This window comes from Nothobranchius furzeri, chromosome 3 (assembly GCF_043380555.1).
Source record: "Nothobranchius furzeri strain GRZ-AD chromosome 3, NfurGRZ-RIMD1, whole genome shotgun sequence".
NCBI lineage: Eukaryota > Metazoa > Chordata > Actinopteri > Cyprinodontiformes > Nothobranchiidae > Nothobranchius > Nothobranchius furzeri.
Window position 1 is genome coordinate 86,396,513 of NC_091743.1, and position 20,215 is coordinate 86,416,727.

The following is a 20,215-nucleotide window of genomic DNA, read 5'->3' on the forward strand; positions in this document are numbered from 1 at the left end:
CATTAAATCAGAGCTGATGTAGAGGAGACACACCCAGATTGATGCTGATGTCCACCGCTGTCTGAGCAAACTTAGCTGCCTCTTCATACATCCCGAGCTGGAGCATCACCTGAGCCAGTTTATTACACAGCCTGAGCCTGCAGTGCACGTCCCCGCTCTTCACTGCTACAGGATGAGCACGGTCCTACAAATGGACAACACATTCCTGTTTCAGTGCATGAAGCTCACAAATTGACAGGCTGTTCTGCTCCTTACCCTGTAGAAGGTGATGGCTCTGTCAGAGTCCTGGCAGCTGTAGAAAAGATCTCCCGAAGCTTCTAGCAGCTTAAGAATAAAGCTGGTGTCTCCAGTGCTGAGAGCTACATCCTGAGCTGCCTAAAAACAACCAAAACACCTCCCGCGTAAGTATGATCATGTACATAATAGCTAATGTAGAATCTAGTGTGTTCAGGGGCGCATTATTGGGGATTAGAGTTAGTGTGGAACACAGGACCAGGTTCAACCTGCAGATCAACATTCAGACGACATTAACCTTTAAAGGCAAAACATTTTCTATGTGTATGTTAATGTTTATGTTCATGTATTTAGCAGACACTTTTGTCCAAAGCGACTTACAAGTGACAATCGGCATGTTGCCCTTGAGGCTAACAACAACAATAACAACAACAACATTGACATCAGTCATGGAGAGGAGGGAACAAGGAGTGGACAGTAGAGAGGGGGGATGGGTGCAGGGAAGGTGCTAGTTTAGCAGATGCTCTCTGAAGAGCAGGGTCTTCAGGAGTTTCTTGAAAATTGAAAAGGAAGCCCCTGTTCTGGCAGTGCTTGGAAGGTCATTCCACATTTGTGGAACGATGCATGAGAAGAGTCTGGATTGTCCTGAGCGTGGTGTAGGCACTGCTAGCCGACGATCCTGTGATGACCGGAGCGGCCGGGCCGAGACGTAAGCCTTTGCAAGAGGATTCAGGTAGATGGGAGCCGTACCGTCTCGGACTTTGTATGCTAGTGTTAGCAATTTGAATTTGATGCGTGCTGCTAGCGGTAGCCAGTGGAGCTCAATGAACAGAGGGGTGACGTGTGCTCTTTTTGGCTGATTGAAGCCCACATGCACCACTGCATTCTGGACCATTTGAAGAGGTCTCACAGTACAGGCTGGAAGACCAGTTAGAAGGTCATTGCAGTAATCGAGGCGGGAGATGACAGTAGATTGCACCAGGAGCTGGGTGGCATGTTGTGTTAGGTATGGTCTGATCTTTCGTATGTTATACAGCGCAAAGCGGCATGAACGAGCAACAGAGGCAACATGATCTTTAAAGGTCAGGTGTTCATCAATCACAACACCCAGATTTCGAACTGCCTTTGAAGGAGCCAGAGATAGGAAGTCATTTTGGATTGAGATATTGTGCTGTATGGATGGTTTTGCTGGGATGACAAGTAGTTCAGTTTTACCCCCAAATTCCACTACCTCCGCTCCGCTCCGATGCGAACGCCGGAGCAAAATCGGTCCCGTTGTAGTCAATCAGAGCAATTCCACTACTGCGGCCGTGCTCCGGCAGTGCGGCGCAGTGCACCGCCCTCTGTTCCGGCGTCCGGCAAAAATAGAATCGATCCTATCTTTGCCGGACGCCGGAGCACCTCCGCAGTAAATGGACAGAAATCACAACCGCCCAACAGGAAAAGGAGCAAGCACAACTTCCATTTTTCACAATAAATCGATAAACAAAAGGCGTTTTTTGTTTCATATGCACAGGTTTAACAACTTTTAACAACTATCAATGGCGGCTGAACTTTAAATGCACAAAAATAAGCCATAAATACAGTTTCTACTATCAAAGTAGTCACACTTTGTTGATCCAAACACTGCTGATCTCTCAACACAAATGATGGGCAGATTAAACAGTTCATTTCAATGCTTCTCCCACACAACGGGTGTTTGGATCTAACTTCCGCATTCATTGCTCGGACCGTATCGCAAGATCTCGAAAATCCCGCGCACGCTTGTTTGCCCACCTCAGGTCTCCGCACCAGAGCGGAGCCGATGTAGTGCGGGTACCAGTTAAAATTGAGTTCGGAAGCGTGCGGCTGCGGAAGGCGGGGGCGGAGCGGAGCGGAGGTAGTGGAATTTGGGGGTTAGGGAGGTTGAGTTGGAGATGGTGGAATTTCACCCATTTTGATATGTCAGAGAGACAGTTTGATATTCGTGCTGAGACAGTGTGGTCGTTCAGTGGAAATGACAGATAGAGCTGGGTGTCGTCTGCATAGCAGTGGTAGGAGAAGCCATGTGATTGAATGATCTCACCCTGGTGAGGTGGTGTATATGGCAAAGAGAAGAGGTCCTAGTACAGAGCCCTGGGGGAATCCTGTGGCAAGATGGTGCACGGTAGAGGATTGTCCAAGCCAAGATACACTGAATGATCATCCTGTGAGGTACGATTCAAACCAGGCATGTGCTTTCTCTGTTATGCCCATGCTGAGGGTGTGGACAAAAGGAAGCCATAGTTGACAGTGTCAAATGCAGCCGAGAAGTCGAGCAGGATAAGCACTGTGTAGTGTAGTACTAAAGTATTTATGTTATTATCTTGAACAGATGACACTAAGCCATGCAATTATTGTCACGTATCACTGTGAAGGATGTGGTGTCTCCCTTAAAAAATAAAGGCAGCCATGAGTGTGTGTGTTCCTCACAGCAGTGAGAAAGAGAGCTGCCACAGCTTCAGTCACAGGTGAGGCTTCCGTCTCAGCGTCCAGAATGATAATCAATCGAGCCCCTGCTGGTTGATTCTAACCGCCAATATGAGGCTCCCCCTAACGCCATTTTCCCACTGGAAGCATCAGCGGCGCAAAATGGCAGCCAAATGGTTTACTTGCAAATTTCAAAGTGGTCCTTTTCACACCGGGAGAGCCTTGGCAGCGGCTCAGCTTCCTCGCTGTGCTCTTCGCTGGACTCGCGAGATCACACAGTCCCTCAAGACTTCAGGTCATGGTTTGTTTATGCAATCTGCCATTAAACCAAAAAGAAAGAAAGCAGTTTTATATCGCTGTTTGATGTCGTGTATGATGTTGTTTCTCTCCACGGCCAGAATTAAAGCCATGAAAACACACCGCTGCACTTCTGGAACGATGCTGTGAGCAAATAAGCCGTTAGGCCACACGTAAGCTTCATATATATGAAATTGCATTGCTGCAGTACTTTTATTTTGAAATTTACCGGTGATTTTACACCGAAACCATGTGTGATTTCCTGTCTAGCCTATGTTAACTGCGGAAATTGACGCATCCCAGAAGCGGCACGTGGCAAAAATAGAACCCGATCCTATCTTCAGCGGCGTGGCGTGCCGCTTCTGGAACGCTTCGCTGCTGGTTTGAAACAGTCCCTAGATTATAAGGGATTCTAGTTGAAGCAGTGACGTTCCGCAACGCTGATGCTTTCAGTGTGAAACTGGGGTTACGGTAGGCGTGTTTTTGAGCAGGCCAATCAGTTGTAGTGGGTGTGTTGGCCCAGACCAGTCCTGAGTGAACCACCAGAGGATAAGGGCCAAAAAAACACCTGGCCGGATGGGGAAACGTACCAGCCCACCCGGGTATGAAAACAATATGCAGGCCGCGCCGATTCAGATGTGAAACCCCTATTTGTGGCGTTTGGTAATAGGCTGGAGGAATTGTGTCTCTAGGCTGATCAGGGCGCATCTTATGCCACTTACACACTAGCACCGGCTCTACTCCACTCCCCTCCACCCCAGCCTGGCTGTGTTCGTCCCACACTGCCTCAGGGATGTGGACGTGATTGTGAACGTGATCAGTGATGTCATGAGTGCATGGAGCATGTGGGTGGGGCAAGATAGCGCAGAGAAGTCGGCGGTGTCTCCATTATGAAACAAAAGTGGCCTGAGCTGTCTTGTTTTTAGAGACTCTCTGACTTTGATTTTGCATCCTGCTTTGCTGCGAGTGTGTGTGTGTGTGTGTGTGTGTGTGTGTGTGTGTGTGTGTGTGTGTGTGTGTGTGTGTGTAGGTGTGTGTGTGTGTGTGTGTGTGTGTGTGTGTGTGTGTGTGTGTGTGTGTGTGTGTGTGTGTGTGTGTGTGTGTGTGTGTGTGTGTGTGTGTGTGTGTGTGTGTGTGTGTGTGTGTGTGTGTGTGTGTGTGTGTAGGTGTGTGAGTGCGCGCGCTCCTCAAAGCAATGAGAGACAAAGAAAAATGGCTGTAGTCAGAGTTTTCACAAGACCAGACTGATATTGCCCTCATTGGCTGATTCTATCTGCCAATCAATGGCTCCACTTAATGGTAAGTGTGGTTTTGAGCCGGTCAGTCAGTCAGCAGTTGGACCAGTTCTGCTCCAGGCAGACCGCCACAAGAAGAAGGCTGAAAAGGCGTCCGGCTGCATGCAAGAAAATCCAAGGCTACCCAAATGAGGACACTCCAAATCTGTTCCAGGCAGAGTGGAGCTGATTCTAGTGTGTAAGTGCTATTAGAGTCCCACTGGAGGAGCTGGAGGAGCTGGAGGAGCTGGTTGAGACTGATGGACTGAGATCTGCTGGGGTTGCTGCCCTCGTGACCCAGAGCTGGATGAACTGTTGACTAGAGGGATGAGGAGGATGGAGAGAACCAGGTAGACTGACAAACTGGTTTCACACCTGAATATAGATGTCCACCAGCTCTGTTTGACCCAGTAAGTGGTAGATGTGTCCCGCTTTTAACCAGCCATAGGTCTCCTTCTCCTTGCAGCCCAGGTCGATAAAAATGCCCAGACTGCGTTTGGTGTAGTCCAGAGCTGTCCGGTAGGCCCTAAAAATATTCAGACACATTTATCAGGCAATGCTTTTTCTTCTTTTTGTCTAATGATCATCATAAGAATAAAACAGTCAGAGCTAAAGTAGGGCTGGTGCATGCTCATGATGATGACAAGTAGAAGGGCTACCAACTTTATGCTGCTGAAGGTTCTCAGTTCTCCAGGTCGTGGTAACCCAAAGGGGGTCGATTGACGCTGGACTTCTTTGGGTTTCGCTAGTATCGCTTTCGTTTTTACTGTTTGCTTTTCATTAACGTGGTTTTAGCTAAATATCCATGTGTTGTTTGGTGATGTAGTATTTCTCTCTCTCTCTCTCTCTCTCTCTCTCGCTCTCTCTCTCTCTCAAAGGTCCAGGAAGGGGTTCCTTGTGTCTTTGTTAACTCTCTTTCTTCTTGTTCATCCTTTCCCTTTCACTTCAGTCTCTGTGTAATTTGGGATTAAAACTAATCTAAAAGCGGTTCTAAAGGTTTTTATGTCAGGCGAGGCTTTGGAGGTGAAACTGTAATGCTCAGCCTGTGACGGACAATCTGTCAGGCTTGTTTTTTCACTCAGAGAACAATTCTGGTTGTTTCAGTGCCAAAAAGGACACAGAACTACAAAAATGTTATGAACAAATGTTTCAAACTCTGCTACACTGTTGGAAAGCCCTGTGTCACATGGACCTGCTGGTGAGGAAATCCTCCGATGGGCAGGAGGAGCCGATCTGTACTCTCTAATGATGTAGCCACAGCTTCTGGAAGCTCAGATCCATCCGGATGAAAACATCACGTCCTGAAACTGGTCCTTCTATCCACTCTGCAGCATCTACTGCTCAGCACTAATGGTGAGAGGTCCTTTAATAACTTCTATGTTCACCATGATGCCACTTTGACTAAACGAATCCTCCATCTGCTGTGGGGATAGCTTTTGACTACCTTGGCATCTTGCTACACACATCATCAAGCCACAGAGCGGGTCAAAGCCGAACTAGTTTTGCTTTCAAGTAATAGAGATTGTATTTGTGTTTGTATGTTTTGCTAATGACAACTGGTTCTCGAGCATTTTATCTTGTAACATGACAACTGAGAAAATAGTGACAGAGACACACGAGGGTCCGGTCCTACTGATGAAAAATAACCAAGAGAGTTAAATACCTTCACAGCATGCTAGCTACTCCAGTATATTCTAAGCCAGGTATGGTGGTATTAGTGGTGCATGTATTGTTTACTCTTTAATCAGTTATTTGTCTAATAAATGTTATTAATAAACCTATGGACTTTACTGTTGTCCCTGCGTGTTGATTTGTTCTGGGCGGTCCAGTTCCTCTCACAGATCAAACCCCCACAGATTACTGTCAGTGATGATTCTGCATTGACCTCAGTGGAGAGTTTTCTCTGTGTTGGTCCTGTGATGGACTGGATTCAGAATCAGGGGTCTTAAACTCTGCTTCTCGAAGGGAGCAATCCAGTATGTTTTAGTTGTTTCCCTGCTTAAACACATCTTATTTTGATCAGTATGTGATCACCAGGCTGAGCAGGTGATTCAACCACCAAATCAAGTGTGTCGGAGCACAGAAACAACTAAAACATGTTGGATTGCAGCTCTTGATAACCAACCAGAGTGAGACCCCTGGTTTAAGGGCTTTATACCAGCTGACTTGCTGAGAGTGAATTAATAAGACGTATCTCATGCAGGAAAAAACGTGCAGGTGTTATTTCTGATTTACATCCCACGAGGATTAAAGCAATAAAACAAATGAAAGCACCCCAACGGATTTAAAGTTAGTTTGGTGAAGTCTTCATACTCATCATTTAATTTAACTCAAAGGATAAATTCAAAACTAAAATGTGAAATTTACTTTGAGATCTTTAACATTTTATAATATCAAACATTGAATGAGAAGCATGCTGAAAAGATCAGGAATCTGTCCTGCTCAGAACACTCATGTCTTTTAGCTGAAATCCAGATGCCCACACAAACACCTGCATGTGCCCAGACCGAGGTAGAGCTGGCTGACAGCCTCCAGAGCCCCCGCCTCCTGCGCTCTGTCTCTGCTCTGTCTCAGGATATGTGCCTGGTGCTTGCCGTAGATGATGCACCGGGCCAGATCTGGACTCTCGCGTCCATAAAGACTGCACAGATGTCTTGTTGCACTGAGCTGGCCTGGAGCAAAGACACACACACACACACACACACACACACACACACACACACCATACATTAGGGTTGTTCAAAAATAATCTAATGACACATCTTTTACATAGCAGCCACATATTACATGTGAAACTCTTCAGCTACTACTCTCTCTCTCTCTCTCAGGATGCTAAAATAGGATAGATCTGAGGTAAAGTTTTAGAGATATTTTTGTTTATTTGGTAAAACTTGTGAAGTAAAAATGTGCCCCCTGTGGTAATAGCATGTAGCAAATTAACAAATGACTAAAACAAAAACAATAATCTTCACCCAAGGCTCGCTTTTCTCACTGGAAGATTTTTATAAATGTTTTATCACTCTAACTTATATGGAAGCCCATTCCCGCCACTCAAATAAAAAAAATTATTATCTCATAATTATGAGATAAATTCTGCTAGCCGCCCTCCGCGGACTTCCGTTTTTGCACTTCCGTATTTTTCAACCTGCAGCACACAACTTCGTTCGCGCTGAGTGGTCAGAATGGCTATTTGTACGCGTTAGCTGCAAGACCTCCCAAGAGTAATGGTTAACGATGTACACCGAATCTTTCTTGCCTCGTCCGAAATGTCAAAATCAAGTATGGACAAAGCTTGTATTGTACGTGCCCAGCTACATATACAGCTATGAAGATAAGCTAACAAACTTCTGCTCTGAGTTACTAAAGATGCTACATGCTAGCTCTCCACTAGCCTAAGTTAACACAACAAGGAAACGTTGTTGGAGTGATAAGTTAAGGTCATAATAATGAGATAGTATCTCATTATTATGAGATAGCCAAGTCATAATTATGAGATAACATTTTTTTTATCTGAGTGGCGGGAAAGGGCTTCCATAAACTTAAATATAGAGAAAAATAAATGTATATTTTTAAATAAGACGCACATCTTACGTCTCACGTCACGCTTTGGGAGAATGAGATTCAACTGCTGTTGGAGACAAAATAAACTCGGCACTTCCCCTGTTACTAACTAAAGTAGTTGTCCTTTTGCACAATGTTTAAAATGTAAGCATGAGTGGTGGGAAGCTGTGTGATGCTAGCGATCTAAAATGTTTGTTTTTCTGTCTACTTTTGTTTAAACAATTATTGCGCACTTTATGTAGATCCTATAAACTTTGTTCACTTCTCAAGCATCACTGTGTGTGTCTCTGTGACGAAGTGGTATGGATGATTTCCCATTCGCCCCTGTAATTTATTTCTGTAGCCTGCTGGCACTGTGATGGGGGATATTTTAACTAGACTGAAATATGAATATTGCACTGGTGTGGATGCAGTTACCATTTGGGATTTCATGTTTGCTTTGTATCCAGAGCAGGTTGTGAGGGGAGGGCCCACCCAGGGCCCACCCAGTACTACCTCCCTGGATCATCCTATGATTGGCTGCTTCATTTGGACAAACCAAAGGAAGTGGGATTTGTTTCTTTGGTTTTAGTGTGAAAAAGTTGCTTGTATTGTAGAAACAGTTTTGTCTTTTGTTTATGTTAACATTTAGGTACATTTATGTGGATGTTTATTTCCTTTTGGATTTAATGTTGGAGCACCAATGATTGGGGCTTATTGTTTGCAGGTGTGATTTTCTGGGGTATTTAAAGGAAGCCAGGTGGAGGCTTGAGGAGGGTTTTTTGTGTGTGATTCGTAAAGGAAAGCAGTGAAATAAATGCCTGAGAAACATTTTGGCTCTCAAGGAAAAATGTCAATGTGCTGCAGTTTGCCTCTACTTCTTTCAACTTGAAGACCTTCTGGCTGCTCTCCATTCTCACAGTCTGCTATATAACAAATTTAACTGAAATTTTTTATTGTTATGATCAACAATTTAGTTAAGGAAAGTCACAAAGAGTAACAAAGCTGCCCAGACCTTCACATCCCACTGTATGCATGAATGTTTGTACATGACAACGATTGACTTACAGTCTAACAGGTTGGCCCTCATAGCCAGCAGCAGAGCCCACTCATAGCATCCTTTTCCATAATCCAGGTTCCCCTGCTCGACAAAGTGCAGTCCCAACTTGAGCAGCACAGAGATGAACATTTCTTCATGACTTTCTCCTTTGAGCTCTGAGAAGAGCTGCACAGCCTTGACTAAGTAGCTCTGCGCTAACCCTTTAGCTCCAGCCTTGAGACACAGCAAGCCTTTTGTGGAGACGAAGAGCCAAAGAGTCATCCTTTAAATTTGTGAGTGAAGCGTGTCATGATGGGGGACTTTAAATCTTACCAAGGTTGGCTTGAACCACAGCCCAGTTTAAAAAATCCTCAGCCTCCTGGCAAAAGTTAGCAGCAGCTTGGTAGCTCTCTGCTGCCCTCCGCTGGTCCCCCATGCTCTGAAGAGTCACACCACGCATGTTGAGAACCACCCCTTTATGTTAAACAAAACAAATTATCTAAGATTTATTTACATGAGACGATGTTTGATGTTATTAAACCCTTTGGTGTGATACGCAGTAAATAACATCTGATGGTATCATACATGCAAACTCAGCAAGGCCAGTTCAAGTCCTGTAAAAACTGGTCCACTGACCTGTTTTCTGTACTAGCCTGGGTCTAGTTCTATATAGTTCTGGGGTGTCATTTATAAAACATTGCGTAGAATCCTTACTAAAACCGTACTTAAGCTCAGCAAAAAAAAGTACTTACGCCAAGCAGGCTTGTGACCTATAAAACACGGAGTACGCACAGCTTCACGCAATCTCCGCTTTACAAATCAGAAACGACCTAGAAACGTTTTCGGGTGTTTCTGGATCACGTCCCGCCCTCAACACGCCCACTTTCTGCCATAAACGGTCAATGCAAAGTGCCTTCTGGATCTCATGCATATACGTAAGCCGGCTTGATCTCCTTTGTTAAGTAGCCAGGGCGCATGATCAGTGGGTCACAGCGACAGGACGCTTACACTGTCACTGACCCATGATGTTCTGTCTCAATCTGCCCCCTGCTGACATTCTGTATTCCTTATCCTACGCTTCAGGGTGTGTGTGTGTGTGTGTGTGTGTGTGTGTGTGTGTGTGTGTGTGTGTGTGTGTGTGTGTGTGTGTGTGTGTGTGTGTGTGTGTGTGTGTGTGTGTGTGTGTGTGTGTGTGTGTGTGTGTGTGTGTGTGTGTGTGTGTGTGTGTGTGTGTGTGTGTGTGTTGGGCAGGGGGGTGGGGGTGGTATAAGTGATAATGCTGCAGGATTTCACATTTGTATCCTTCTCAGCAGCAGCACTGCAGGTGCTCTCCATAATAATAATAATAATAATGCATTGAACTTATATAGCGCTTTTCTAGACACCCAAAGACGCTTTCACACACTCTCACATTCACACACTGCTAGTGATGGTAAGCTACTTGTAGCCACAGCCACCCTGGGGAGGTCTGACAGAGGCGAGGCTGCCATTTGGCGCAGTCGGCCCCTCTGACCACCACGTCTCCATGTCTCTCCATGTCCAAAATGTGTGTAAGCCAGGTCCTTAGTCAACTTAAAGTTGCGCACATTTTTCTGCTACGTTTTGAAGCGGTAAACGGTAAATGGCCTGTATTTGATATAGCGCCTTCTAGAGTCCTGGAACCCCCCAAGGCGCTTTACAACACAGCCAGTCATTCACCCATTCACACACACATTCACACACTGGTGGGGATGAGCTACAAGGTAGCCACAGCTGCCCTGGGGCGCACTGACAGAGGCGTGGCTGCCGAGCACTGGCGCCACCTGTCCCTCTGACCACCACCAGCAGACAACTTGGGTTAAGTGTCTTGTCCAAGGACACAATGACGGCGACAGACTGAGCGGGGATCAAACCTGCAACCTTCCGATTACGGGGCAAGCACTTAAAGAGCAAGTCACTCCAAATCAACATTTTTTTGCTGATAAACTATATAAATGAGTGTCTGATCGTGCCGCAGACACGTGTAGTCAATAATTCGGCACTTTAGTGCATCTTAGTTAAAATTTAAATGTTCTGCCCAAAACTGTCAGCGATGCACCGTCGTCAGGTAAAAACTCAGCACTGCATTTGAATTTAAATCTGCCGTCGCTATTGGCTAAGAGGTACGCTATGATGTTAGATGGTACATCATGATGTCACAATGTCGTGAGTGTGTGTATTTGTTAGCGGCTCCACCCTCTCGGTCTGCTAGGCAACAGCAATTGTTGCATTTTTTCAAACAGGAAGTGGGAGTTGAGTAAGAATCTGGTAGGGGGTGACTTTGTCTTTAACTCCTGTGCCACCGTCACCCATTTCTTGCCTATTTCTTTTATAAATCCCAAAGTTTGCGTGGAACGTTGCTTACACAGTTTTCCGACCCCCTTCTGTGCGTAAGCAAGCTTGATAAATGAGGCCCCGGGTCATCTAGGGGCTCCATCACTGATCAGAACCAGAACCATGACTTTTAAAAACCTACTCACCTTCCTGATGGGATGTGTTGTGTTCAGGCAAGGAGGCTACGACTGAGTCCAATATGTCCAAGGCAATGGTTGGCTGATTGTTTTCAAGATTAAGCCATGCCAACCAAATCAGGCCAGAGTTGAGCTCAACAGCTGAAAGGTGGAGCAGCTCCAAGTGTGTGTTGTTGTTGATGAAGGAATTCATACACTTGATGGCACATTTGACCATTTTGTACTTGTAAAACAGCTGGCTGAGACAAAATGTAAGCTGGTAGCTCAAAGATTGGTAATGAGTTACTCCTGCTTCTGAAACCTTGGTAAAACTTAGGCCTCGGTATAAATATGGAGCCACCTGAGGCAAAATGTCCCGCTCTGTGGATCCATGATGGTGGAAATTGTCCAGAACCAATACCATACAACCAAGGCAGTCAGAGAGGGTAACAAAGGGCTGCAGAGAGGCTACCTTGGCTGAACTGGCACTGAGGAGGGGACGGTGGAGTTTGCTGTAAAGTCCTCCTAAGGTCAAGTACACCTGACTAGGAACCAGGCTCCATGGTTGTTGAGCCTCATTAAAAGCAACAAGTAGTCTTTCGAGATAAGGGACTACCTGATTCTCCTCCCCACTTGTCAAATGGTGCTTCACTAAGAGATAGCACGCCCTGGCCTCTGCCTGTTTGTTCTGAGAGAGAATCGCTTTTCTCATCATGTATGCAAGGACACAGTTGTCCTCAAAACCTTTCAGGCAGTCTGGGAGAGCCAGCAGTAGGGCAACAAGTCTTTCTGACACAGCAAAGAAACTCTCCTTGTTCCTCTGGAAAGCATGCATGTCAGCAAGGTGGAAATAGATGCTAGCTAATAACCTGAGGTCTGTAAAGCTCTCTGGTGGAACACAGAGGGCCTCCTCAAAGAATGCCTGAGCCTGGCTGAACTTTGATCTCCCAGAGCAGAATTTACCCAACAAAAGGCATAGACGAGTCTGTGTCCAGAAGAGGCGTTTCTTCTTAGATGCTTCTCTGGCAGCACATAGATACGAAATCAGCCCGTCTTCGTCAGCATGACCTTCAAAGATGACGGACGAGAGCTGTTCAGAACTCATTTCATACAGGACACCAAACTCTTCTTTGAAGTCTCGTCCGTCCAAAATGGCGAAAAGTGGAACAAAGTCCTGTGTGCTTTGGATTCCCTCTGCAGGAGGGTGAACTGTGAAACGGATGGGGCTGGGGTATTTACAGTCCTTTTGGGTCTCACTCGTGTTGATGGTGTGATCTGGAGATGAAAATTTAATAGGTGCAAGAAGTGTCTGGATGTTTTCCCTCAGTTCGGTCTGGTGAGTTTCATCCTCACAAAGAGGAGCAGCTGAAAAATAAAACAGACATTGCACTCATAGGGAGATGCTCAGATTAGTGTACACCAACCCTGCAATGGGATTGGAACCCGCGGGTTTCACCAGACCCAACGCAAATTTTAAGAAAGAGGGTGGTTTAGACGTTACAGTGGGCAGCTAAGAAAAAAAAACTGTGGGCCCTGACCAGTGTTGGGAACGTTACTTTAAAAAAATAATTAGTTATAGTTACTGATTACTTTGTCAAAAAAGTAACTGAGTTACAAGATTGTAAAAGTAACTAATTTCCAAGAAAAATAACTACTTGGTTACTTTTTTCATTAAAGCATGCAAGAATTACTACAATAGTGAAATATTAATGACTAATGACTGGAACTTAATAAAATGTATGTCTAAATGTTTTTTTATAAACCTGAATAAATAAATAAGTACTTAACAGGAGGAACTACTAACAGGAGCATTACACTAATCTAGACTATTAAAAGGTCACTGTGTGATATTTAACAAGACCCCAATCAGTCAAAATTTATAATTGCAAATAGAAACACCTGTAAAGGTTCCAGAGCCTTTAGATGGTCTCTCAGTCTAGTTAAATTACAGAAATGAATGTAATTTTGCACAGTATTCTAATTTTTCCAGCTTCACATAATTATTAGTAGCATTTCTGTTGCTGCTAATCTAGTAATGGTTAAATAAATATATAAATTCCTTTAAAATGACACTAGAAGAGGCACAAGCCTGATGGAGGACTTAAATGTACTAATGTGGGTCAGACCCAAACATAGAAGAGCTGAAGCTGGGTGGTAAACACACACAGGTAGTTCTAATAACACCTGAGCTCCATGCCGTCTGAGACTGATGCATCAGTGTTACAGCGGGACTAAAGACATGATCAGAAACAGGTTACAGCTGGATGATCTAGGAAGGTAGAAGATCAGGACGTCTGAGCGGTGAACAGGTGAGCGGACCTTCGGGACGTCCCGCTGTCACGCCAAGAAGGGCACGGCTGCAGATTCACACCTGCAGCCGTAGATATTCATCACGTCTTCCTCGTTCTCCACGGGCCGTGATGCGCTTGAATGAAAACATCTGCCTCTTTAGCTCCTGATCAGCTGATGACAGCTTCAACACATCGCGCTGCTTAACGCACGCATTTCCTTATCAGTAACAGAAACAACGTTTTGATAAAAGAAGACGGTAATTAATTAGTTTGCTCGTTACTGAAAAAAAAATTTTTTAGTTATTTTAAACGGCGTTATTACCATCACTGCTCTGTTGGGTCTACAGCAGGCAGCGACTGAGACACTGGGGGGTCTCCGCCCACCCGGCCAATCATCATCGTGTTTGTAAGCGCGTTACCGACACCTCTCTCTCCCTGGCTGCAGCTGAAGTGTGGCGGTCAGAAAGCCTCACGCTGCTGCTCAACGTTCGACAAGCACATAGTAACGCACAACCTTCCGTCCCCAGTAACGGTAACGGCGTTGCAACAGTGGGAAAAGTAATTAATTAGATTATTCCGTTACCTAAAAAAGAACGCCGTTAGTAACGCCGTTATTCTTAAACGGCGTTACTCCCAACACTGGCCGTGACTGTGCCAGAAGATGGTGTACCTGAGGTAGCTAACAAATGAAGGCTGGAGAATGTGAAACTGAAGAAAAGAAAGCTACTTTAGATGTATGGAAACAACAAAAGTAAGCCATGACCAGCCAGACTAATTGAAAAGTGTGTATAATCCTTACTTTGATTTAAGTATAGAGAGGCGGGGGCGGGCAGGTTTGGACGCAAAAATTGTGGGAGCGGGCAGTAATGGTCAGAAATTTGACAGGAGCGGGATTTAAAAATAGTCCTGCATATGGCTCTAGTGCATGGTGAATACATACCTGATGGTTTTGCTCCATTGTTGTGGGAGGGGATAATATCTGAAATTTGACCAAAAAAATCAAGTAAAATTAAAAAAAAAAACAGTCAATTCTAAATACTAATTAAAAACCCAAATCAATGCACTATTACACTGGAGAAACTCTAACTTCTGGCACATTTCACATATTATTTGGTTAATTGACTATATAACTGACTATAATTACAGAATAGGTAGTTTAGAAACAGCAAAACTTTTGTTAATTGTTAAATGTTGAGATATCCTGTCGAAGACGTGTGGATATTTGGCCTGATGATCACTGGATTTCTCCTGATTGGAGTGGGAGGATATCTGGTTTTCTGGAAATTTGGGAAGACGGGAGCGATTGGAGGGCGACCCGCACCCACGGAAAGCACCGTCCGTGTGGAGACTTCTCAGACTGGGACGTTACTCGAGGTGAATCGTAAGCTGGACAATGTTCTAGCTGCGTTACCGGTATTAGTGCGCAAAATGGATGTCATCTCAGAGGGAGTCACCGGACGGAATGGACAGGTTTAAAAACCAAAATTGGCTTCAATGAAGGACTGGAATGATGAGTTTAAAGACTGAAGGCAGAGAGGAAAAGTATCTCAGCGTGACCCAAACAAATTCTTGTTATCTGAATCTGACGCCTTGGTAGCCTTGAGCTGCAAGCAACTAAAACCCCCACGAAGGAATGCAAACAGATGCTGTGAAAAACCCAACCTACCCCACCCCCACCCCCCGCCTTCGGATCAGTGGACTTCAGCCTGGTGAGGTCGTCAGCTGTAGGAGTCAATGTGCTCTTCGCTTCTCCCAAGATCTCCCTTCCACCTGTGACTGTACAGTAGATGAGCGCCTTAGATAGCTGCTATCGCTGGATCCCAGCCCTCCCCTGCCTTCCTACTGGAGTCTCATGTTGTGACTGTTGATGTTTGTGCTTATATGTTTGAGGTGTTTTTTTGCATAGCAAAGCTACGCCCTGTCGGGAGTAACTCTGGAATGCCTTTTTTTCCTTTCCCCAATTTATCCTCATGTAATCCCCTTTTCATCTAAATGAAATGAGCGCCGTTCATGGCTGCTCTTGTGGTCTGCCTGTATCTGTTTTGTCTACATGTGTGTGTGTGTAACCTTGGTCAGGCTGTGCTGCGGAGTCAAATTCCTATGCTTCGGGACGCTGGAGCAATGGCAATAAAGCTTTTCTGATTCTGTTGTTTAAGTCGGAATAAAAATTAAAAGAGGAAAAAACTCTCCCTCTCCCTTTCTCCCAATCAGGGCAAGATGGGAAGGCTATGCCCTCCTTAGGAAGAGAAAATGTAGCATCCATCCAGTGGACCAGAACCATAGTAATTTAAAAATGTAAGTTTCTTTTTTCTTTTGACTTAAATGAAAATAATAAGCTGCAGGTCTATGAAACACAAACAGTCTCTTGTGCCAAAATGTGTTTCTTCCTGAGGAGGGTTTTGCTTAGAAGTGACTTTGTTCTTCATCTGTTAAGTCCTGCAGATCACTCTGAGGAGCTGACAGCAGAAAGAATCAATGATATACTGGGGCTTGCACTCTGCAATTTTTGCCTGTTAGTGTTTTCCGCTAGTTACGAAAGACACCTGAAGTAAAGAAGATAAGGTATTTTTTCTGCTGTAGCCTCCTGTCTGCCTAACCTTATTGGAGCCGGGTCTCCCACACACATTACAGAATGCCATCTATCCTAAAAAAGCCATGAAAAATGTATAAAGTGTAATGCTTGAAAACAGAATTATAATGAAACTATTTAGATGAATGGTATTATTTATATTTTTTATACACAACAAGTAAAAGAAGATGAGAAAAAACCTGCACCAATCCTTACCCAGTTTGTAGTTGAGACCAGCATCATTTTCAAAAGTCTTCTTTAAAGATTCGATTGACTCTTTTATGATACTTTGATCTTGTGGACAGGCGAACTTTCCTTCCTCACCATCCAATAAAATATCTGCTGAGCTAAAAAGAATAAAGATGCAAAACTTAGAAATCCAACTAGTGAATACTTAGATTTCCTGAAGAAGCTAAATAACAATAAACTCACTTGAGAGTTTCAACAAATGGTTTGACCAAACTTGTCTTTATAAGTCCCACTTGTCCTGTTTTTTCCATCATTCCTGTAAACCAATCAAAGCAAGACACCAGAAACCCCACTATGAGGATGTGATCACCAGGGGCCAAAGTCAGCTCATCAGGGCCTTCAGCGTTGTACTCCTCTGTGGCGAGACAAAGTCCACTGGCTGAAGAGACAAGGACACAAAATGAGTCCAAACACTCTGCATAGTTTGCAGAGAATTACAAAATTAATAATATAGGGGGTACAGAAAGTATTCGGACCCCATGATTTTTCACTCATTGTTATATTGCAGTCGTTTGCTAAAATCAACTACATGTATTTTTCCTCATTAAAGGGACTTTACGGACTTTTGAATTTTTATGCTCGTGATTGCCCCCGCAGGCCAAAAGCGTAACGGCAGCTTCAATAGTAGGCTCGTGCACACTCCTTAATGAAAATAACAGCTGAGACAGTCCCGTGTGAGTGAGTGAGTGTGTGTGTGCATGTGTGTGTGTGTGTGTGTGTGTGTGTGTGTGTGTGTGTGTGTGTGTGTGTGTGTGTGTGTGTGTGTGTGTGTGTGTGTGTGTGTGTGTGTGTGTGTGTGTGTGTGTGTGTGTGTGTGTGTGTGTGTGTGTGTGTGACCCGGAGGACAGACGACAGGAGAACGTGCAGCTAATTAATGAAATAATTTGGTTCTGTACCTTTCTCTTCAGCACAGCCGACAAAGGTTTATGATGGGTCAGTCCTCCTGCATGCTCAGATCATTCCCTTCCCTTGCTTGAAAAATTTGTTCCAAAATGAAAGTTGAACCCACATCTTTTTTATCTGTGAATTCAATGCCGTATGGGGAGTCTCAAATAAAAATTTGGGCAACTTACTGTAAAAAAAATATACCATTAATGTAAAAAATAAAATCTAAATAAACTATGTTCACATCCAGAATCAAACCCTGGTTCTTCTGCACGAGAGTCCGACGTCTTACTAGATGAGCTAAAGCACCAGTGGCATCTTTTGTATCTGTAACATTTATATTCTTGATTACAGCTGAAACAACTTTCAAAGAACGGTTCGGAGCGAAAATGGCTATTTTGTTGCTAATTTGCAAGAAATATCTAGAAGAAAGTAGCTAAGGGTCCTCAGAAATGTAGCTAGGTTCATCACTAGGCGTTAGGAACAACGACAAAGTCGCTGAGTTGGCACTGCCACTCTCTCTGCTGCTAAAGCTACAGATAGCAAATGCTACGGGCGATGCCTGAGCATGAACGTGCATGAAGCAGCCTGCTCGACTCGAGCATCTCTCTTTTTCTGTGATTTTACAGAAAAACAGGCAATCACAGTAAAAATGAGCTCCAGGGGGAGAAGAGCCTTGGTGAGAGAGGTCAAGAAGAACCCAAAGATCACTGTAGGGATGCAGTCAGGAGGTGGTATGTGTAATTTTTGAGAAGGACCTGTATTTACTATTTTAAACACAATTGTGCATTGCATTTATGTATTTAAGATACTTTTTAACCAGGACAGATTTGTTCGTCATTCTCCTCCACCTCTTCATGGCTACCTTCAAACCCACCTTTTCTACACTTTCCTTCCACAAATGAAGTGTGCAGTTCATCTTGTCATGGTCTGCGTCTCCCCTCGTGTGTCTCCTGGTGTTCTCCATCCCTCTCTAGGTTCTCCTTTTGTGTCTCCTAGCGCCCTCATGTGTCCTTGTTCTGCGTCTTCCTCATGTGTCTCCTGGTGTTCCCCATTTGCCCCCAGATCTTCAGCTCTCTAGGTTTCCCACCTCAGGCATCCCCCTCCCAGGTCCTGTGCTCCCTTGGCCCCCTTTTAGTTACGCCCCTGTAGTTTTTCTTTCTGTAGTGTTTTCCTCTAGTTTCAGCTTCCCCCTTAGAATATTAGTTATGTTTGCTGCCCTTCAGGTCTTTAGGTTTTATTCTCAGGTCATTTTCCTTAGTTACAGCAGTTCATGTTATTAGTCTCTCTAGTGTGTTTTTTCCCATCGGTGTTTGAGGTTTTTTTCCCCCTCCTTAGATTATTAGTTATGTTCCTGCTCTTCTTGTCTTTAGTTTTTATTCTTAGGTCATGTTTGTTTCCTCCCTAATTAGTAACTCAGTTCACCTGGTCTCTCTCTCCCCACACACCTGCAGGTCATCTCCCTCTCATCCTCCCCAGTGTATAAAGCCCTGTCTGTGTCTCAAAGTGTTGTCGGTCCATTGTTTGGTGTCAGCGTTGTTTGTGCCTCGTCTCTAGGTTTTGTGCTCTATGTGAGCTTTCGTTCTCCTGGTGTTCAGGACTTTGGTTTTTGGCTTCCTGCCCTTTTTGGATTTTTTGGTTCCTCGTCCTAATAAAAAGGATTTTACTTTTAAACCGCTCCTGCATCGTGTCATCTGGTGTTTTCTGCATCTTGGGTCCTAACCTCCTCCTAACCCTCAACGTGACACATCTTTGTACTCCATCAGTGAGGGGTTGTATAAACGCTCATATAATTTCACTTATTCCGTAAGACATTTTCCAATCTTTTCCTTGTCTTCTGCACTTGTATAAGAATGGAGGTCCTAATGGGGAATTTAAAGGAAGTACCTGCTGATCAATCACAGGCCTCCCATAGCTTTTAACACACTTTTCTTGGGAACATCTTTATCTCTGTCTTTGTGGGCCTGCCACAGAGCGCTTGCATCCACAGATGATGGTGTTGTGTGTCTCAGAGTCCCTGCTGATGGAAAAGTAGCCTTTAATCTGACCCCTCCCCTATGGTTCTTAGGTACCTTGGCGCCAGAGTTATGGGGGTATCATAACGTTCTTCCACCACTTGAGAGGCCTGCAGAACTAAAATACTAACGCAAACATACAGTTCAAATTTGGAAGAAAACAACTCACCAAACTCTAGAGGGAAATGACAGGCAGGCTTTCCACTACCAATTAAAAGACTTTCTGCAGATGATGTGAGAAACCATCTGAGGAGACATGAGGTTGTGAGATTATAGGACGAGATCAGATATCTCCCTCCCAAGGACTGAGACAATTATTTTGATGCGACTTGTGTGTGGATGTGACTTACTGGTGGAAAGGGATGACGGGCTCTAGAGCAGGTTTAGGTGAAGTACCTCTGGCTCCATCGGTGAGGGAACGGACAGTCCAATCAGAGCCTAGGAAAGGTGGCTCAAACTGGGCTAAATCTCCCTGCTCTAGATAAAGGTCTTCTCCGGATGTAGAGCTGTCAAATATTTGGTTGGCACTGCAACGTCCAAAAAATGAACCTGAGGAACACAGAATGTTTTCATAAGAGGTCCTTGTAAGACTTTATTACTGAACTTTCAATGATTCAATGACACTTTTCCTGTAAGTGTCTTGGGGAGCTGGCGTCTAACTCAAACAGTCAGTAGGTGAGAAAAAGAGCTAGTGTGGACAGGTCTCCAGTCCATCACAGGGACACCCAGAGACAAACACTCACTCACATCTAGAGATTATTTACACATGCTTGTTTTCGGTCTGTGGCAAGAAAGTAGAGTATCGGGGGAAAACCCACAAATGCACGGGGAGAACATGCTAACTCCACGCAGAGAGGCTGCAGCTGGGATTTGAACAAGCAACCTCCTTGCTACTAATCACCATGG

The 20,215-nt window shown here is 44.6% G+C and overlaps 1 protein-coding gene across 2 annotated transcripts in view; it reads right to left on the reverse strand.

Annotated features, from left to right (window-relative positions):
* The window catches only part of LOC107384698 (SH3 domain and tetratricopeptide repeat-containing protein 1), a 41,391-nt gene that overhangs the window by 11,161 nt on the left and 10,015 nt on the right, over positions 1 to 20,215 (reverse strand). For both annotated transcript variants that reach the window (XM_054734267.2, XM_054734274.2), the window contains exons 7-18: positions 19,660 to 19,858; positions 19,479 to 19,555; positions 16,593 to 16,788; positions 16,377 to 16,507; positions 14,532 to 14,570; positions 11,331 to 12,665; positions 9,166 to 9,306; positions 8,862 to 9,083; positions 6,745 to 6,925; positions 4,629 to 4,779; positions 256 to 375; positions 34 to 184 (exon numbers count right to left, since the gene is read on the reverse strand). In XM_054734267.2, coding sequence (XP_054590242.2) covers positions 34 to 184; positions 256 to 375; positions 4,629 to 4,779; positions 6,745 to 6,925; positions 8,862 to 9,083; positions 9,166 to 9,306; positions 11,331 to 12,665; positions 14,532 to 14,570; positions 16,377 to 16,507; positions 16,593 to 16,788; positions 19,479 to 19,555; positions 19,660 to 19,858 — 2,943 coding nt within the window. The remainder of the gene's footprint in view (positions 1 to 33; positions 185 to 255; positions 376 to 4,628; positions 4,780 to 6,744; positions 6,926 to 8,861; positions 9,084 to 9,165; positions 9,307 to 11,330; positions 12,666 to 14,531; positions 14,571 to 16,376; positions 16,508 to 16,592; positions 16,789 to 19,478; positions 19,556 to 19,659; positions 19,859 to 20,215) is intronic.